Source organism: Geotrypetes seraphini, chromosome 2 (assembly GCF_902459505.1).
Source record: "Geotrypetes seraphini chromosome 2, aGeoSer1.1, whole genome shotgun sequence".
NCBI lineage: Eukaryota > Metazoa > Chordata > Amphibia > Gymnophiona > Dermophiidae > Geotrypetes > Geotrypetes seraphini.
Window position 1 is genome coordinate 419,859,446 of NC_047085.1, and position 19,171 is coordinate 419,878,616.

General features: G+C 44.5%; 1 protein-coding gene across 1 annotated transcript in view; it reads right to left on the minus strand.

Moving 5' to 3' along the window:
* Positions 1-19,171, minus strand: part of VPS50 (VPS50 subunit of EARP/GARPII complex) — a 337,660-nt gene that overhangs the window by 94,985 nt on the left and 223,504 nt on the right. The window contains 3 exon segments of the mRNA XM_033931131.1: positions 977-1,039; positions 1,042-1,059; positions 13,564-13,685. Of these exon segments, the coding sequence (XP_033787022.1) occupies positions 977-1,039; positions 1,042-1,059; positions 13,564-13,685 (203 nt within the window).

Below are 19,171 nucleotides of genomic sequence, written 5' to 3' on the forward strand. Positions count from 1 at the left end.
TTGATCATGCAGAATTTATTGGGAGCCATTCTGGAAACCACTTAGTGCTGACCAGCAGCTCAATGGCTGAAGCTGGAACTCGTGGCAGCAATCAACCAGGTTAGCTGCGGGGCAGGAGCACAGAAAGCTCACTCCTGCTCGCTACACCTCTGGACCACCAGGGATTCCAGCGGCAGAGGAGGTATGATGGGGCAGGGAGGAGGGAAGGGTGGATGAGCCTGGGAGGGAGTTATGGAGGGAAGGGGGCTGTATGCAGTGCCTGGCAGGGAGGGGGCTGGGTGCAGAGCCTGAAAGAGGAGGGAGGGAAGGGAGCTATGTGCGGTGCCCTGACAGAGGAGTAAGCTGGATGTAGAGCCAGCTCAGGGAGGGGGAAGGAGGGGGGGCTGTGTGCAGTGCCTGGCAGGGAGGGTCTGGGTGCAGAGCCTGACAGGGGATGGAGGGAAGGGGACTGGGTGCAGAGCCTGACAGGGGATGGAGGGGCTGCTGGGTAAGTCAATTATTTTCCTCATTTGGGAGGGGAAAATTGGGGGTCTCAACTTATATTCGAGTATATACGGTAAATATAAAAGTACCACTATAATCAAGGATGCTAAACTACTATAATCAAGGATGCTAAATGTATTAATTGGAATACTGTGTAACTGGATAAAATTATATTAGATTCTGCCTTCTCCAATTTTAACATAAACAAAGTCAATAATGATTTTTTAAAACAAAGTGTCTTGTGATGATGAAAAACATGATAAAAATTGAACAAAGTAACATCATTAAAACTGATGGATTGAAAATATAAGCTGCTGGCTAATCATGTAGAAAGTTAATATAGAATGATAAAAGTTGACAGTCAGCAAGAATCAACTCTGCTGTTCTGTTGTCATCGATATTCAAGCCATCAAGAAAAGGTGCAAATTAAAGAATCCTTGAGTTCTATTATTCTGATTTAAAAAATGAGCATGGATGAAATTCCATCACCTACCATATCAATGAGGCTCTCCTGTATTCGGTTAAGGGTGGTTCGCAATCTGCTGCTGCTCAGACCCACAATCCACTGGATTCATACTAAAAGACAAACGCACAAAGGCTAGAAAAATGTCATATTTCCTTTTTCTCACCTGTCACTTCTTGCGTGAGTACCTGCATGACAGACACATCTGGAAATAATTGCAAGCTTAACACATTTGATCTAAACACTAGCAAAGCAAGGCCAAGCATAAGAGCTTCTGATGAGAAGTCATCAGTGTTCTATTAAGGATTGACAAACCGCATATACAGTAAAGGGCAAAACATCTATCAGGACGTCATATGGCTCTAGATTTTTCAATGTACAAGTTGCTAATTTGCACTCTGTGCTACTAAGGAAACTTTATAAATCAGTAGAAAGGACTGAATGTGCCATATAACCATGCTGAAAATGAAAGGGCAAGAGGTTACATTATTATGGGTGAAAGCTAGAAAAAGATACTACAAGTTTAAAAGTGCAGCTTACAATGTGATACAATAGTATGTTTCTCCATTTACAGACTCAGATATACCTCCGTGGGCAAAACCGTGCGAACACCCTTTGATAAATCATGTCTCATTAGGATATGTGGAGATGTGTGGGGGGTATAGAGATGCATATGGATGAACCATCCTCAAGAGGTACTATCACTTATATGAAATGCTTGTGAAAAATGGCACCAAACCAAAATCAGCTGAGGAAGGAAAGGGTCATAAATATTATGCTACATAACTAATGGGTGACTATTAGCTATCTGGATAATGTACTAAGGCTGGATGGTGAATGGGAGTTCTGGTGATGGTAGCTTGAAGGAAGAAAACATCTGGGGGGGGGGGTGTTCCTGTGTGATGTAAATGCGCATGAGTCGAGTTTCTTTCATTTGAAAGGAAGCTCTGGAATGAGAGGGCATAGGATGAAGTTAAGAGGTGATAGGCTCAGGAGTAACATAAGGAAATACTTTTTTTTTACAGAAAGGGTGGTAGATGCATGGAACAGTCTTCCGGTAGAGGTGGTGGAGACAGAGATTGTGTCTGATTTCAAGAAAGCCTGGGGACAGTCACGTGGGATCTTTTAGAGAGAGGAAGAGATAATGGTTACTGCGGATGGGCAGACTGGATGGGCCATTTGGCCTTTATCTGCCATCATGTTTCTATGTTTCTTTGACTGGATGACAAGAGAACTGGATCACGGATGTTCACTAAATGTAATTTACTTAGATTTCAGCAAAACCTTTGACACGGTTCTCTTAGGAGGCTCTTAAACTTCATGGGCTGAAGTTAGGGCCAAAAGTGTTGAACTGGATTAGAAGCTGGTTGATGGACAGACACCAAAGGATGGTGCTTAATGGAATTCGCTTGGAGGAGGGAAAGATTCAAATTCGGAGGAAGTAAATGTAGTCGGCATCCAATCCAAGTATTAAAACCGCGAGCCAAGGGGCCACTCAGCCTGCGCTCAAGCTCTCTGAGGACAAAACCTGGAGTGAGCCTTGCTTCCAAGGTAACGGTCCCTGAGCTTCCAAACTGGTAGTGCAGGCCAGCAGGCAGGTACTCTGCAAGGCAGGCTGCCTGCTTGCTAGAAACCTCTACCCTGAGAATTTGTGTCTTTTTACAGTCAGAGATGCCCCTTTAGAACTGGGGTCTTCTGCGGCACCGAAAAGTCTCTCAACCGAATAAAACCCCTGAGTAAAAGAACAAAATTAACACGAGCAGAGCAGACAGGCTCCTATTATCTTGCAATTAGAGAAGAAAACAGAGGAGATATAGTACAGCCCCAGAGTGAGAGGAGGTGGAGCAGAAAAATGTAAATGAGGCTCTCTACACCAAATCTCACATTCAGAAATACACAACCCCACAGGAATGATGTGTCTGGACTATTGTAACAGCCTCAGCATCCTAAGTTTATGGGTTTAAAACCATGCTGTTCCTTGTTACCCTGGGCAAGTCACTTCCCATTGCCCCAGGTACATTAGATAGATTATGAGCTCACTGAGACAGGCAGAAAAAATGCATGCAAACCGTTCTGAGCTCCCCTTGGAGAACAATATGGAAAAATAAATAAAATTATATTGTGGCATTATAGATGAAGAATGCAAATGACTACAACTATTACAAAACACTGCTGCCAGACTAATTTTTAGAAAGAATAGGTACCAGAGGGCAAGTCCACTATTGTAACAACTACACTGGCTGCTGCTGCTGAAACGCGATTCCAATTCAAGATAGCCTACATGGCTCTTAAAGCGAACTATGGAGAAAACTTGGATGGACTAACCTCTGATATCAAAGTCCCACACTCCTCCTTCAATTCGAGAGTATTGCAACACTTCAAAATATCCTTCCTATCACATCAACAAGTTCAGCGGAAGATGTTGTTTGAGGTTACCTTTGAATACCAAGGACCTCTTATCTGGAATAAACTGCCAACAAACCTACGAAACCCACCATTTACTTTGCCTTCCAGAAAAAAGCTTAAAACATATTTCTTCTCTCTATAGCCAATTCTCCTATCCTTCACCTCTTCCCTCCTAACTAGAGAAATGACACGGGGAAAAAAATGTATCACCATTCCCATCCCGTCCCCGTGAGTTCGTCCCCATTCCTGCCCCATCTCCGCAAGCTCAATCCCCGTCCCTGCCCCGTTCCCTCGAGCTCAGTCCCTGCCCTCGCCCTGCAAACTGTCAGATCCCATCCGTACAAGCCTCGAATAGTTATGATTTTATACTGAACTTATTTTATTAAAGTATAAAGAGACAATATTCTGTACAATTGTCATTTTATTAAAACATATAATACAGAGCAAGGATCAACAAACCCTGTCTTCCCTCCCTTTCACAAATATCCCCCCCCCCCACACACACACTATTGTGAAAACTGAACAAACCAAATTACTACAGAATGCTACATAGAAAATCAAGCTAACAGAATACTTCAGTCACACATGGCAGGAATAGTGTTAGGGTGTGCAACTAGGGCAACTGCCCCCAGAAATTATGAAAACAGCTCCATTAGAATTTAAACTAACTTTATTGAATTACTTGACCGATATGTTAAAAATTGGAAAATTCCTTACTAATAATGGTCCCATTATAATAACCCCAATTCCCAAAAATCGTATAAAATTCATTAGCATCAGTAACCAACTATATACCAGTAGCATCCATTTCATTTTTTGTTAAAATCATGGAAGGATTGGTACATACCCAACTGATGGAATATCTTGACCAGTTCTCTCTTTTACATGAAACCCAATCTGGATTCAGCCGGCGCGGGAGGAAGCAGGCCCGGCGAAGACAGCGGCAGAAGAGGGAGAGAGGAGAAGCCGGAGAGAGGGAGAGGCAGGACACAGCGGCAGGCAGCGAGCGGTAGCGTGGGGGATGCGAGAGGGAGCTCCGCCCACCCCCAGCGCGTCACCGCCAGCGTCACCAGCAGAGCGCCGGACTCCCCCTTAACAGGAGGATGAGCGCGGCGCTTCACTCTTCATTTTCAGCCGGCGCCGGGAGGATAGCAGGCCCGGCGAAGACAGCGGCAGAAGAGGGAGAGAGGGAGAAGCCGAGAGAGGGAGAGGCAGGACACAGCGGCAGGCAGCGAGCGGTAGCGTGGGGGAGCGAGAGGGAGCTCCGCCCACCCCCAAGCGCGTCACCGCCAGCGTCACCAGCAGAGCGCCGGACTCCCCCTTACAGGAGGAGAGCCAACGGCGCACAGCCGTTCGGCGCGCGGCGAAGGCGAGCGGTAAGGCGCTCGCCTTAGCAAGAGCGCCTTTGCAAGGAGCCTGCAGAACGAGGCAGGAAGCTGGGCGACTAACAGGGAGCACCAATACGTAAGTTACATTCCAGTTATTGTTCCTTTGTTTACTATTACCTAGCCACACAGCACACACCGAGACAAGCGCTCTCAAATAGCTCAACAGCACCAACACAACCAAGACCAACGATCAACAGGAGGAGGACTGCTATCAGGAGGGCAGGACACACACAATTGAGAAGGAGAACAAGACATGAGCGCCCACGGAAGCCAGAAGATGAGCTTTCCAGTCTTCTGCACCGGCTGCAGTATGTAATGACTACCTCCCCTCGGGGACTAGGGCATACGTTTGCAGCCCGATGCAAGGAGCTGGACAGCCTGAAACTGCAAGTTCGGCTGCTGGAGGAACTGTGATGGAACTCGAAGAACTCCTTGCCAGGAAGGAGGAAAACAGCATGCAGGAGAAGCTGCTAGGGGAGTCCGATACCAGCGAAGGGATCATGGAACTAGAAAGATTCATCGAAGAAGCCCACCAGCAACACGTAGAGATCCAGGGCTGGAAAACTGTACCCAGGATACCCAGAAAGAAGGCCTGGAAGAGAGGAGAGAAGACACCCATGCAAACACAGAAAAAACTGAAGATGAGGTAGGAGACATCCGCACACCAGGAGGAAGAGAGAGAACGCAGAATGACGTCCCCCCATTTGAAGAGCCGAAAACAATTTCAAGAGTAGCACTGGAGGAAGAGGACTGGCCCTATACCATAGACGTGGACTTACGACCCCCAAGAAACCCCCGAATAAAGAAGATGGGGATCATCGTAGGGGACTCCATTATACGTCACGTGGACAGCCACACTGCAGGAGGAAGAGAGGACAGAGTCGTCACCTGTCTGCCTGGAGCAAGAGTGAAGGACGTGGCCAACAGGATCTCCAGGATCATAGACAGCACAAGGGGAGAGGATACTGCTGTGCTCATCCACGTGGGAACAAATGATGTGAGCGGACGGAAGTATGACAGGGAAAAGATGAAGGGCCAGCTCCGCTCACTTGGAAGACAGCTGAAGATCAGGGAGGTGAAGGTGGCCTTCTCCGAGATCCTCCCAGTACCAAGAGCGGATGGAAAGAGACAAGGGGAATTGCAAGCTATTAACGCCTGGATGAGACGATGGTGCGAAGAAGAAGGCTTTGACTTTGTGCGCAACTGGACGGCGTTCTGGGGAAAAAGCAAGTACTACAGAAATGATGGACTACACCTCAACAAGGAAGGAGCAAGAGTTTTGGCAGGCAACATGAAGAAGGCCATCGAGAAGGCTTTAAACTAACAAATAGGGGAAAGCCGACAGTCGACCACCAGTTGATGGCACGGACGACAGGATGCCCCGATGAAGGAGCCATGGGCAACTACTCATACACAGGAGGGGACGACCTGACAGCAAATAAGGAAGACAAGGCAGGAAGGGACAACTCAGACACAGGAGGGGATGACCGCACAGCAAACAAGGGAGACAACATTGGAGCAGTTAAGGATAACGTGAAAGAAACAGTAGGGACAGCAAAGAGTAGAAAGTCCAAAAAGGTAACACGAAGAGAACTCAAATGTATGTATACGAATGCTAGAAGTCTAGGAAACAAAATGGGGGAACTAGAGACAATAGCAAGACATGATAAGTTGGAAATCATTGCCATAACAGAAACATGGTGGAATGAAGAAAACAAATGGGACACCGTACTACAGGGATACAAACTATATAGAAGAGATCGAGTAGGGCAGAAAGGTGGAGGTATTGCCCTATATGTTCAGGAAGGAATAGAATCTGTTGAAGTGGCTACGACGGAAACGAAAGAGAAGCTAGAGTCCCTCTGGGTCAAGATTCCTGGCCAAAACAGCGCAGACACGAAAATTGGCCTTTACTATCGTCCCCCAGGACAGGCGGAGGAAACTGACTCAGAAATGATAGAGGAAATCAAACAAGAATGCAAGACGGGCAATGTAATAATATTGGGAGACTTCAATTTTCCGAGGATAGACTGGAAACTAGGAACCTCCAACTGCGGCAAGGAGGCCAAGTTCCTGGAGGTGCTAGGGGATTGCTTCCTGGAACAAATGGTAAAAGAGCCGACAAGAGGCAACGCCACCCTGGACTTGGTACTAAATGGCCTCACGGGACCGACAAAAGAAGTAGAAGTTACGGTACCGCTGGGGACGAGCGATCACAATGTGATCAACTTTAAGCTTGACATCGGGAATAGAAAGCGTGCCAAAACCTTAACCAAAACCTTTAACTTTAAAAAGGGCAAATACGATCGCATGAGAGCCATGGTGAAACAACGACTCAAGAAAAAGGTGGACAAACTTGAAACGGTAGACCAGGCATGGTCCCTACTGAAAAATACTATCACAGAAGCACAAAATCTCCACATTCCAAGGATCTCCAAAGAGGGGAGAACAAAAGGTAAGGGAGAACCGGCATGGCTTACCAGACAGGTGAGGGTAGCCATAAAAGAAAAGAAGGACTCTTTCAAAAAATGGAAACACATGAAAACAATCGAAGCATGGAAAATACATAAAGATGATCAAAAGAAATGTCACAAGGCGGTGAGGGATGCCAAAAAGGACTATGAGGAAAAAATAGCGCAAGAAGCCAAAAACTTCAAACCCTTCTTTAGATACGTGAAAGGGAAAAAACCCGCAAAAGAGGCGGTGGGACCCCTGGACGACCAGGGAAGAAAAGGGTACATCAAGGAAGATAAACAAATTGCTGACAAACTAAATTCCTTCTTTGCGTCCGTCTTTACGGAGGAGGATACCGCTAAAATACCAGAAGCAGTGAAAGTGTTTAGTGGAGTAATAGAAGACAGCCTCACCACAGTTGAAGTGGAGTTGGACCAGATATACTACCAGATCGACAAACTTAAAAGTGACAAATCCCCTGGACCGGATGGAATTCACCCGAGAGTTTTAAAGGAATTGAAGGTTGAAATCGGAGAGCTATTGCAAAAACTTGCCAATCTGACAATCAGAACTGGACAGATACCAGAGGACTGGAAGATAGCGAATGTCACGCCAATTTTCAAAAAAGGATCGAGAGGGGAACCGGGCAACTACAGACCTGTGAGTCTTACGTCTGTCCCTGGAAAGATGATTGAAGCACTGATCAAGGATAGCATAGTCCGGCACCTAGATACACACGACTTGATGAAACCCAGTCAACATGGGTTCAGGAAAGGGAAATCATGTTTAACGAATTTACTTCAATTTTTCGAGACCGTAAACAAGCAAATTGATAGTGGAATGCCGGTGGACATAATATATTTGGACTTCCAGAAAGCATTCGACAAAGTTCCACATGAAAGGCTTCTCAGGAAACTACAAAGCCATGGAATAGAGGGAGATATACAAAGGTGGATAGGCAAATGGTTGGAAAACAGAAAGCAGAGAGTGGGCATAAATGGGAAGTTCTCAGACTGGGAGAAAGTGACTAGTGGTGTGCCCCAGGGCTCAGTGCTTGGGCCAATCCTATTTAATATTTATATCAATGACCTGGAAGACGGAATACCCAGTGAGATCATTAAGTTTGCAGACGACACAAAGCTATGCCGGGCAATCAGATCGCAGGAGGATAGCGAGGAACTCCAAAGCGACTTGTATCAGTTAGAGAAATGGGCAGAGCAATGGCAGATGAAGTTCAACGTGGAGAAATGCAAAGTAATGCATTTAGGTAGTAAGAATAAGGAATACGAGTATAGAATGTCAGGCGCAACTCTGGGTAAGAGCGAACAAGAAAAGGACCTGGGTGTACTGATAGATAGGACCCTGAAGCCGTCGGCACAATGCGCGGCAGCGGCAAAGAAAGCAAACAGAATGTTAGGCATGATAAAGAAAGGAATCACGAGTAGATCGGAGAAAGTCATAATGCCGCTTTATAGAGCAATGGTCAGACCACACTTGGAATACTGTGTCCAACATTGGTCTCCCAACCTAAAGAAGGATATAAAACTGTTGGAGAGGGTGCAGAGACGAGCAACGAAGTTAATAAGAGGTATGGAGAACTTGGAATATGAGGAACGACTCAAGAAACTGGGACTGTTCTCCCTTGAGAAGAGGAGGCTGCGAGGGGACATGATCGAGACGTTCAAAATGCTGAAAGGCATCGATAAAATAGAGCAGGAAAATAAATTATTTACATTGTCCAACGCGACACGGACAAGAGGACATGGTTTGAAGCTAAGGGGGGACAAGTCCAGGACAAATGTCAGGAAGTACTGTTTTACGCAGCGAGTGGTAGACGCCTGGAATGCTCTCCCAAAGGAGGTTATTAAGGAATCCACTGTGCTGGGATTCAAAGGCAAATTAGATACACATCTCCTTATGAGAGGCATAGAGGGATATGGGTGACTAAAACTACATCAGGTGTATACCTGACTGGGCCTCCGCGTGTGCGGATCGCCGGACTCGATGGACCATGGGTCTGATCCGGAGATGGCAGTTCTTATGTTCTTATGTTCTTATGTTATGTTTAGCACTGAGACAGTAATTGCGGCCATCTTAGATAATTTACGTTTCTTGTTTAGTAGGGGCCTTAATGCCCTTATTAAGCAATTTGACATGAGCTCTGCATTTGATCTAGTGGACCATGGGAAATTGTTACAATGCTTAGATGCAATTGGTATCAGAGGAGAGGTGTTAGACTGGTTCCGAGGTTTCCTTATGTCCCGCACATATCAAGTACATTTTAACTACAATCTCTCCAACACCTGGAGTAATCCATCTGGCGTTCCGCAGGGGTCACCACTATCCCCATTGCTTTTCAACGTTTACATGCCATCATTAGGTATTCAGCTGACCCAGCTGGGGATAAAAGTATTTAGCTACGCAGACGACTTTACGATTATTATCCCATTCGCTACCTCTCTCTGAAGTTACTCCAATGGCAACAAAAGTACTAGACTTGATGGAACAATGGATGACTGAATTTAGATTGAAGCTCAACTCAGAAAAAACAAAATTCTTTGTAGCTTCATCTCACCCGCTTGATACAAAAACATCACTCTGCATCAATAATCTTAGCTACCCTATTCAACCTACTGTGAAGGTTTTGGGTGTAATACTGGACCAGGGCCTAACCATGAAAGACCAGGTGGACTCTTTGGTTAGAAAGGGTTTCTTTACTCTCTGGAAGCTTTGAGCCATCACAGCATATTTTGATGCTTCATCATTCAGAATTCTAGTTCAATCTCTTATACTGAGCCAACTTGACTACTGTAATATCGCCTATCTGTCAATTACCCAAAAGAATACGCAGCGATTACAACTGGTGCAAAATGCAGCGGTCAAACTGATGTTTGGGTTGAAGAAGTTTGACCATGCGACTCCTTCCTGACGACTCCTACATTGGCTGCCGATGGAGGCACGTGTGAAGTTTAAGTTTGGATGTTTCTGCTTTAAGGTACTGTTCGGTTTAGCCCCTAAATATATAACTGACCTTTTCTCCTTCCCAACCAACAGACATAAGAGAAGTTCACACCTGACCTTTGTATCTCCACCGGCTAGAGGATGTAAATTCAAAAGTTATCATCAACATCTTCTCTCATATCAAGCAGCATTATGGGGTAAAGACCTGGAAAAATTACTTATGCTTGCTAATACTTATGGGGAATTCAGGAGACACCTAAAAACATATCTGTTCCTGAAGTACTTAGGCAGTTGATTTGTACAATCTTTCCCACAATAACTGATCTCTATAGCCGCTATTTACTAGTTTTAACCTACCAGTTCTACTCAATTTGTAGCATTTTTAATAATTGTAAACTGCATAGAACTTCACGGTCCTGCGGTATATAAACTGTTTATTATTATTATTATTAAGCCAACTGGAAGCTAAAGAAGCACAGCCTGGGCTTTGTGGTCCTCAGTTATGTCTAATACCAGCTCTAGCAGGATACATATTTCAAATCTGAAATATTATAATCAGAAAATATAAACTAAATTAATTTTTTTTCTACCTTTTCTTGTCTGATAATTTTATTCTTCAAATCACATTGGTCTCAGGCTTTAGTTTTGGTTCCTTCTGTCTTTATTGTGGCATGGCTGGCTCCTGAAGGTAAAATAGGTGCAAGAGGAGCTGGAGAGGAGATGCCGAGTCTGACACGGGCACAATTTTTTTTACTACAGGAGCAAGACTTTTCACCTCTCCCACGGGACGGTAAAAGGTCTTGTCCCCATTCCTGTGGGGCGGTGAAAGACCTTGTCTTCATTCCTGCAATAAACTAGTTGTAAATGTCTCCATTCCTGCGGATTTACTCTGGTGACCACAGTTTACCGTGGTAAATGGTCGCCGTGTCATTCTCTACTCCTAACAAGAAGATTGGGCTTTAAATATGTAACTTCAAGAACTCAATCTAATTCTTATTGCAAACCACATTGTTTCCTTGTAGAAAATTGTGGTATATAAGGCACTGAATTCTATTGCACTAGATATACACTAGGAAGAAAATCTCATCCATCTGAAGTGATAACAGTGCTGAGTGGAAGGTTTCCTAGACACTTCAACAACAGAAATAATAGCAGCCAAAAGGAAGAAAGCAGTTACTGAAGGGTGGCCAACATGATGCCAATTTTTAAAATGGGTTCTAAAGGTTATCTGAGGAATTACAGACATCAATGCCAGGCAAAATGATAGAGATGATTATAAAGAACAAAACTACAGAGCATATACATAAGCATGGATTAATGAGACAAAGCCAATGTGGATTTGGTCAAGGGAAATCTTGCTTCATCAATCTATTACATTTCTTCAAAGGGGTAAAAAAACATGTAGACAAAGGTGAGCCAGTCAATATTGTGTATTTGGATTTCAAAAGGCATTGGATAGTACCTCAAGAAAGGCTTCTCAGGAAATTAGAAAGTCATGGAATAGGAGGTAATATCCTATTATGGATTATAAATGAGTTAAAAGTTAGAAAACAAGCAAAATTACATGGTGAATATTCTCAATGGAGAAGGGTAAATAGTGGGATTTCCCAGGAGTCTGTGCTGAGACCACTGCTTTTTAACATATTTATCAATGATCTAGAGATGGGAATAACTAGCGAGATAATTACATTTGCTGATGACACAAAGTAATTAAATTGCAAGAGGATAGTGAAAAATTGCAAGAGGACTTTGCAAGAATGGAAGCCTGGGCTTCAAAATGGCAGATAACATTTAATGTGAGAAAGTGCAAAGTGATGCATGTGGGAGAGAAGAACCTGACCTATAGCTATTCGATGCAGGATTCCATGTAAAGAGTCACCACCCAGGAAAAGGATCTAGATGTCACTAGATTGTAAAGTCTTCTAGGGATAGGGGAATTCCTAGTGTTCCTACACGTAAGACATCTTGAGCTACTACTGAAAAGGAATGAGCTAAATCCACATAAAACAATTCTCCTGCAACTCCTCACGATAAAAAAAAAAATGTGAAAGTTAAATGCCTCTCATTGCTTCCTTTCCCAGATCATTTCTAAACATATTATTTTCATAACAAGATCTAGGTATGATCTATCAGAACCCCGCATAATTTGCTAGCCCTCACTGGGGACTGCCACTCCATCCTCCAAGACGGTGCAGAAGAGGATCTTAGGTAATGAGACACATAAAAGGCAAATCTAGAACTAGGCATACAAAACCAATTCTCGCATGCTAAAACTTTATATCAACATTTGAAACAAAGAAAATGTTGAAAACTGGGAAAATGTGCAGAAACCCAAAAATGAATTAACATTTTTTTCAGCATAATCCCTACTAGCCACAGTCAGAGGGAGGATACACGGTACACACCCCTTTGAGGGTATAAATGCAGAGAAAATTAGAACTTTGGGGCATAAGTGCCTCAAGCACTATTCTCTAAGGGCGTACAAGTCCTGTAGCATAAAACTACAAGGCGGGGTGGGGGTAAGTTACACACATTTTTGTTGCATTTAGGTGCCTGCAGTTTTGCCAGGTCTAAGGTCTGTATAATTATGGAAACATAAATGTTAAGGCTAGTGATCTATAAAAAATTGGGTGCCCAAAGGCAATTATAGAATAGGCTCTCACAATGCAGCATTGGAGTGTGTAAAAACAGGTGCTCATTCATACAATTTCCACTGGATCCTAGGCTACTAAGTATTCACGGACCTGAAACCTCCTTTTGTAGTTTAATTATTGCCCCCTTTCTGTGTATACTTATATGTGTACCGTATTTCTCCATATAGAGGCCACTGCCTATACATAGGTTTTACAATCCCCTGCACTGGGTGCGGCTTCCTTATATGAGGTAGTCTATCTAAAGACATCATAGATAAGCTGCCCCATTGGAAGATCAGTCGCGGAGTCTCATGTACCTGCAGCTCCCTCCTGGACGGCTACCGGCTGCCTTGTCGCGGCGAGCAGTGCAGGGCATTTGCATTCTTTTCAGCATCTAGCTGGCGCGGCGTTGCGCTGTTTCCTCAATGCCTGCATCAGTTCTCATGTGACTCGCGCGAGTCCCGTGAGAACCGATGCAGGCATTGAGGAAGCAGTGCGGCACCAGCTGGATGCTGAAAAGAATGCTCTTGCCCTGCACCGCTCGCTGCGACGAGGCAGGAGGCAGCCGGCGAAGGTATCTACCTGGGGGGGGGGGGATGTATAAGCTGCCCCATTGTATAGGTTTATTTTAGGATTTAAAACGCTTAGATAAGCCGCGGCTAGTAACATGGGGAGGCTTATCTAAGCGTTTTAAAACCTAAAGCTACATTTCTTGCAGCTATACATGGGGGTGGTTTATACATGGGGAAATAAGGTATATAATAAATTAACTTACCATATCGTTTCGACCAAAGAATGTATAAACGGCATATAAATAATAATCAAAGAGCTGGGACATGCAGTGAATTACATCAAATGCAATTGGTTTCAGAATGGTCATCATTTGCATGTATTTTCCTTTAAGAAAGAAAAGAAAACTCATTAGCCAATGTAAACAATCACTGGAATTCTTACTGTAGACCTGCTTAAAAATTAAATTAGTATTTGAAATATATGATAGAATATTACAGCAAACACCGTCATGTTTTATATCTTCTTCTATAGACAAGCCAGGATTCACACAGGGCATCAAGACAAAAGGGAAAGATTGGAGTAGATAGTATAGGGTATATTCAAATAATGAAAGGGAAAAATTTGAATAAGTGAAAAGAGGTCATCATTTCAAAAGAACAGAGCTAGATAAAATTAAGAATACGGTATATATCAAAGAGACAAAAAGAAAACTTTCAGAGTGAAAGCAATGGGAACTTGAAGCAAGATAATGAATAGATTTATCTATTATAGTATTTTATAATGATTAATTCTATCATTGGTAATTTTTATTTCCAGTAAAAGCTGTGTAATTACGTTTTGATTCCTCTCCACAAAGGTTGGAAGAGGATAGGAACTACAGGCCAGTTAGTCTGACCTCTGTGGTAAGTAAATTAATGGAAATGCTTCTAAAACACAGGATGATGAAGTTTCTGAAATCAAATGGATTGCAGGACCTGAGGCAGCATGGTTTTACTAGAGATAAGTCCTGTCAGACAAATCTGATTGATTTTTGTGACTGAGTGACCACAAGTGACCCTCTCTGGGAATACATGACTAAAGTCACTAGATTTTAGGGAAAGCATCTGATGATACTTAGATTTTATCAAAGCCTTTTACATGTTTCCCATGGCAACTGATAATTAAACTGAGTGTTTTGGGGGAGGAACAGCTGGATCCCCATTGGAGCAGGTGCTGGGTATGGCAGGCAGCAACATCTGACATCATCTTCTCTACACTGCTGAACCCCCACTGCTGCAGGCACTAAAGCACTTGGGTATGGAAGGAGGCAGCAGCATCTGACATCATCAACCACCTCCAGAACATTGCCTTGAAAGCGACATGATGACTGTGGTACAAAGCCACAGAGTGTGCCCATAGGGGCACAGCTGGTCCCTTGGAAGCCATTAGGAGCCCCAGAGGTGCCGGGTTCCCTGGTTATGTATTTTATCTTAAGGTACTGTTTTCCTTTTATACATAAATGGTTAAACGCAAGAGAAAAGGGTACCAGCACTCCAAAACTAAAAGGACCTGTGTAGCCCAAATTGCTTCTTTCTGCATTTAAAGTGCTGTTTCTGCAGCCTGTAAGTGTAGTGGTTGTTCCACTCCAAACCCCCTAATACTCCTTTTTCAACTAGGGGGACAACTTACCAAGTTAGTGTTGCTTGCTAGGGTGTGATATCTACTGATTCTAAGGTATCTTCTTCCATAGTACCTCAAGCTGTCCAAATATCGACAGCGGTGGTTTGTCCTAACTTAACAAGGGTAAAAGATCATCTGCAAGAGATTGCTCTGAAAGACATCTAGAAGGCTGTAGTTAGGACTGGGCTGAAGAATATATTAAGTCTACTATTCTGCAGTTATATCCTTTATCGCAGCAAAGGGTAGACAAATTTGTTGAACTGGACACAAAAATAGCAACTATGGATTCCAAACCGTTTCAGACTTCATCTTTAGCTGTAATTTACAGTCTACTCCATTAGCTTTTATTAAGGACAGTTTGGTTTTACATAGGCAATCGGAATCTCTATACAGTTGTCTTTGCACTAAGCTATGGAGCTCATTTTCAAATAAATAAAGACGGCATAAACTGACACTTGGACATCTTACTAGTCAAAATGTCCAAGTGGGCATTTTTGAAACTGACCTTCTAGACGTCTTTCTGTTCGTTTTGTCTCCAGTGCATCTAAATCTTAAGGGGGCATGTTAGATGTGCATTTTCTGAGAGCTTAGGACTGTTTTAAAAATGAATAAGGGTCAAAAAGGTGCCCAAACTGACTACATGACCACTGGAGAGATTAAAGCATAACTCCCCCTTACTTCCCCAGTGGTCACTGACCTCCTTCCACCACCCAAAGATGTGAAAGAAACAGTATATTCCAGCCTGTATTATAGCTTCAGATGGCCACACAGACACAGCTGAGCACAGCAGAGGGGTACTGCAGTGAATAGCACATTAAAAATCCCCAAGTACATTGGGATCTTGAGTTTAATCACTATGTGGCCATTTTAAATCGGCTCCACTGTACTTATTTGTCAATTTTAACCTGTGGCGGAGATAAATTCCAAGTAGAGAGCTGCACGGGAACGGGGATGACGGGAATCCCGCGGGACCCGCGGGGATCCCGCGGGTTCCCCCTTTGGGTCACGGGGATCCCGTGGGGATGCCCCCTAGGGTCGCGGGGATCCCGTGGGGACGCCTCCGAGGGTCGCGGGGTTCCTGCGGGGTTGGATCGCAGCGGGGTTGGTCGAGCCGCGAGGGTAGTCTCCTTCTCCTTACCTGCCCTGTCGCAGCACACAGCCGAACGGAAATCTTCCCGATGTCAGCGCTGACGTCGGAGGGAGGGCTTAAGCAAAGCCCTCCCTTCCTCCGACGTCAGTGCTGACATCAGGAAGACTTCCGGTCGGCTGTGTGCGGCAGGGCAGGTAGGGAGAAGGCAATGGCGAATGAAAGAGGGGGGAGGGGCGGTCCGCCCCGAAGAATGTGCACAGCCGGTCAGGTCCCCCGATCGACCGACAACAGGCCCGGCCGACAAATCTCCCTGCCCTGTAGCCGCAAATCTAAATTACCTCTTACAGCAGCTTCACTACTCCAGCTGCTGTAAGAAGGTAATTTAGATTCGCGGCTACAGGACAGGGAGATTTGTCCGACCGGGCCTGTTCTGTTGTCGGTCGGGTGCAAAAGCGCCACAAAGGTGGAGGCAGGGAGGGAGGAAAGGTGGAGTGGAGAAGAAAAGACGCTTAAGGGGGGAGAAGGCCGCTGAAAGCACTGGGGAAGACAAAGGGGTGGAAAAGAACGCTGAAAGGACATGGGGTAAACGGGAGGAAGGGGGGGGGGGAAGGACCCTGAAAGCACTGGGGAAGACAAAGGGGTGGAGAATGCCACTGAAAGGACAGGGGGAAGACAGAGGGGGGAGAAGGCCGCTGAAAGGACATGGGGAAGGCAGAGAGGGGAGAAGGATGCTGCCTGACAGGACATGGGGAAGATGGTGGGGGAGAAGGACACTGAAAGGAAATGGGAAGAAGACGGTGGCAGGGAAAAAGACAGAGGTGCCAGACTATGGGGGGAGCGGAGGGAAAAAGATGGGTGCCAGACCAATTTGGGAGGGGGGAGAAAGGGAGAGGCACAGTAACAGAGCAAATGGAAGACACAGAGAGAAGAGAGGCAGTGGATGGAAGGAATTGAATGAGAACATGAAGAAAGCAGAAACCAGGCAATAAAGGTAGGAAAAAAATTCTTTTTTTTTTTTATTTTTTTGCTTAAGGATAAAGTAGTATATTAGTTGTGTTGATAAAAATTTATAAACATTAGAGGCTCTGGTAGAAACCCGTTTACAAAGTATGTATTCTTCCCAATTAATATTTTCAAATTAATAAAGTCTTTTTGCTTATTTTTAAATGGGTTTCTACCAGAGCCTTTAATTCAGTAGCATAATTAAATGAAATAACTATTTCTGTAGTTTATAGGGACAGGTGGGGACGTAGGGGATTCCTCGCGGGGACGGGCGGGGACGGAGGGGATTCCTCACGGGGACGGGTGGGGACGGAGGGATTCCTCGCGGGGACGGGTGGGAGTCCTCACGGGGACGGGTGGGGACGGGTGGGACTTTGGCGGGGACGGGTGGGGACGGGTGGGATTTCTGTCCCCGCGCAACTCTCTAATTCCAAGTTTAACCACAAATTTCATGGAAATACATGTCTGGAAATCTATAACAAACTCCTTTTCTTTCTTACTGTTCCTCGAAGACAGTTTTTGAGCACTAATGGATAAAACATTTCTTTCATTCTCTTCAGCTTTCCAGATCCATTTCTAGAATAAGCATTTACTTTGCAAATTAAATTGTTCTTCCATTTTCAATCACAGGCAGGCAACGATTCACTAAACAAAATGAGGAATACCGACTGGGCTGACGATCCAAAATTAAGCGACTGCTGAGGACCAGTCGTTCAGACCCTTTCCGACTGCCCTGCCTTCTGCCGCCCTGCTTCTCTGCTCTCTGCCCCTATCTCCTGCTCTCAGCCCCCAACTTTCCAGCTCTGTCTGCCCCGATCTCCTGCTCTCAGCCCCCAACTTTCCAGCTCTGTCTGCCACGATTGCCGCTCTGCTTCTGCCCCAACTCTCCTGCTCTCTCCCCACACTCTGCCCCATGGTTTTAACCCGCGGATTTAAAGTGGGTTAAAACCACGGGCTCATGAAAAAGTATTTTTTTTAAAAAAAAGTTCTGCTGAGCACGGAGGGCCAGCGCATGCGCTGACCATCTACAGTTGGACTGCGCATGCACCGAAATCACTGGAGAGTGATCCGAGTGGTCGGTTGGAGGCATGATTCCGAACACCCTCATTTGCATGAGGGTGCTTTGTGAATCAGCTCCCGGGCCATGAATTGGATCGGATTACTCACGGATCGGGTCCAATCCATGGCCTTAGTGAATCTAGCCCATAGTCCTATTTGTTTATACTGTTCTTATTACATTCTTGAATTTATAGTAAGAGAAATGAAAATTTTAAAGGCCAGTCTTGTGCAAAATGCAGAACAGTGAGTGTGTGTGGAGGGGGAAGGGGTATACAGAAATCAAGTCAGATGTTCAAGTCCATGAAAAATGATTAAATGGTTTGGGTCTTTTCACATAACTACCCCAAATAGAAGCATCTTTCCCCATCCTGCTGCAAACCTTCTCATAAACTGACCTCACACAACAACCCAATTGTTGTATATATATATAGGTTTATTGGTAATAACATGTCATCTTACATGGAACAACTAAGTACAAGCAAATTGAGCCAATGGATAACAGAGTGGCCAGCTTCTGTTTATGGATCCATCCTAAAGTTAAGCCATCCGGGAATGCCATCTTATATACTTTAGTTAAGTAGCTTAGAGCACAACCTAGTTTCAGATTACATACTCACTTTCCATTGGTTTGTCACATTCATCATTTCTATTAGTTGTATTGGTTGTATGGTCAACATACTTATCATGGAGCCATATTGAAGCATGATGTCACCTAGTGTGAAAATCTGACTCCTCTCTATTTTCCCTGACAATGCATTCTTAATACTAAGGTCAATAATTTCTGAGAGTAGGCCCCACTCCTTCCTTAGCTTGACTGTTGTTTTGTCAGCAGTTCTGATAATTTCTAGTAGGACATTTTGTTTTGGTTTGTCTTCTGGAAAGTCCCGAAATGCTGCTACCGTCAGCAAATATTTGCCAGTGACAGGGGCAAAGATGAATCTTTTACATAAGCATATTGTCTCTTGCTGACAAGGAGATATATGATTGTCCAGAAACTAGAATTCAATAGCAAGCAAAATGTCTCTTAAAAATATAACTTTTGGGGTCTCATAGGGGTCTT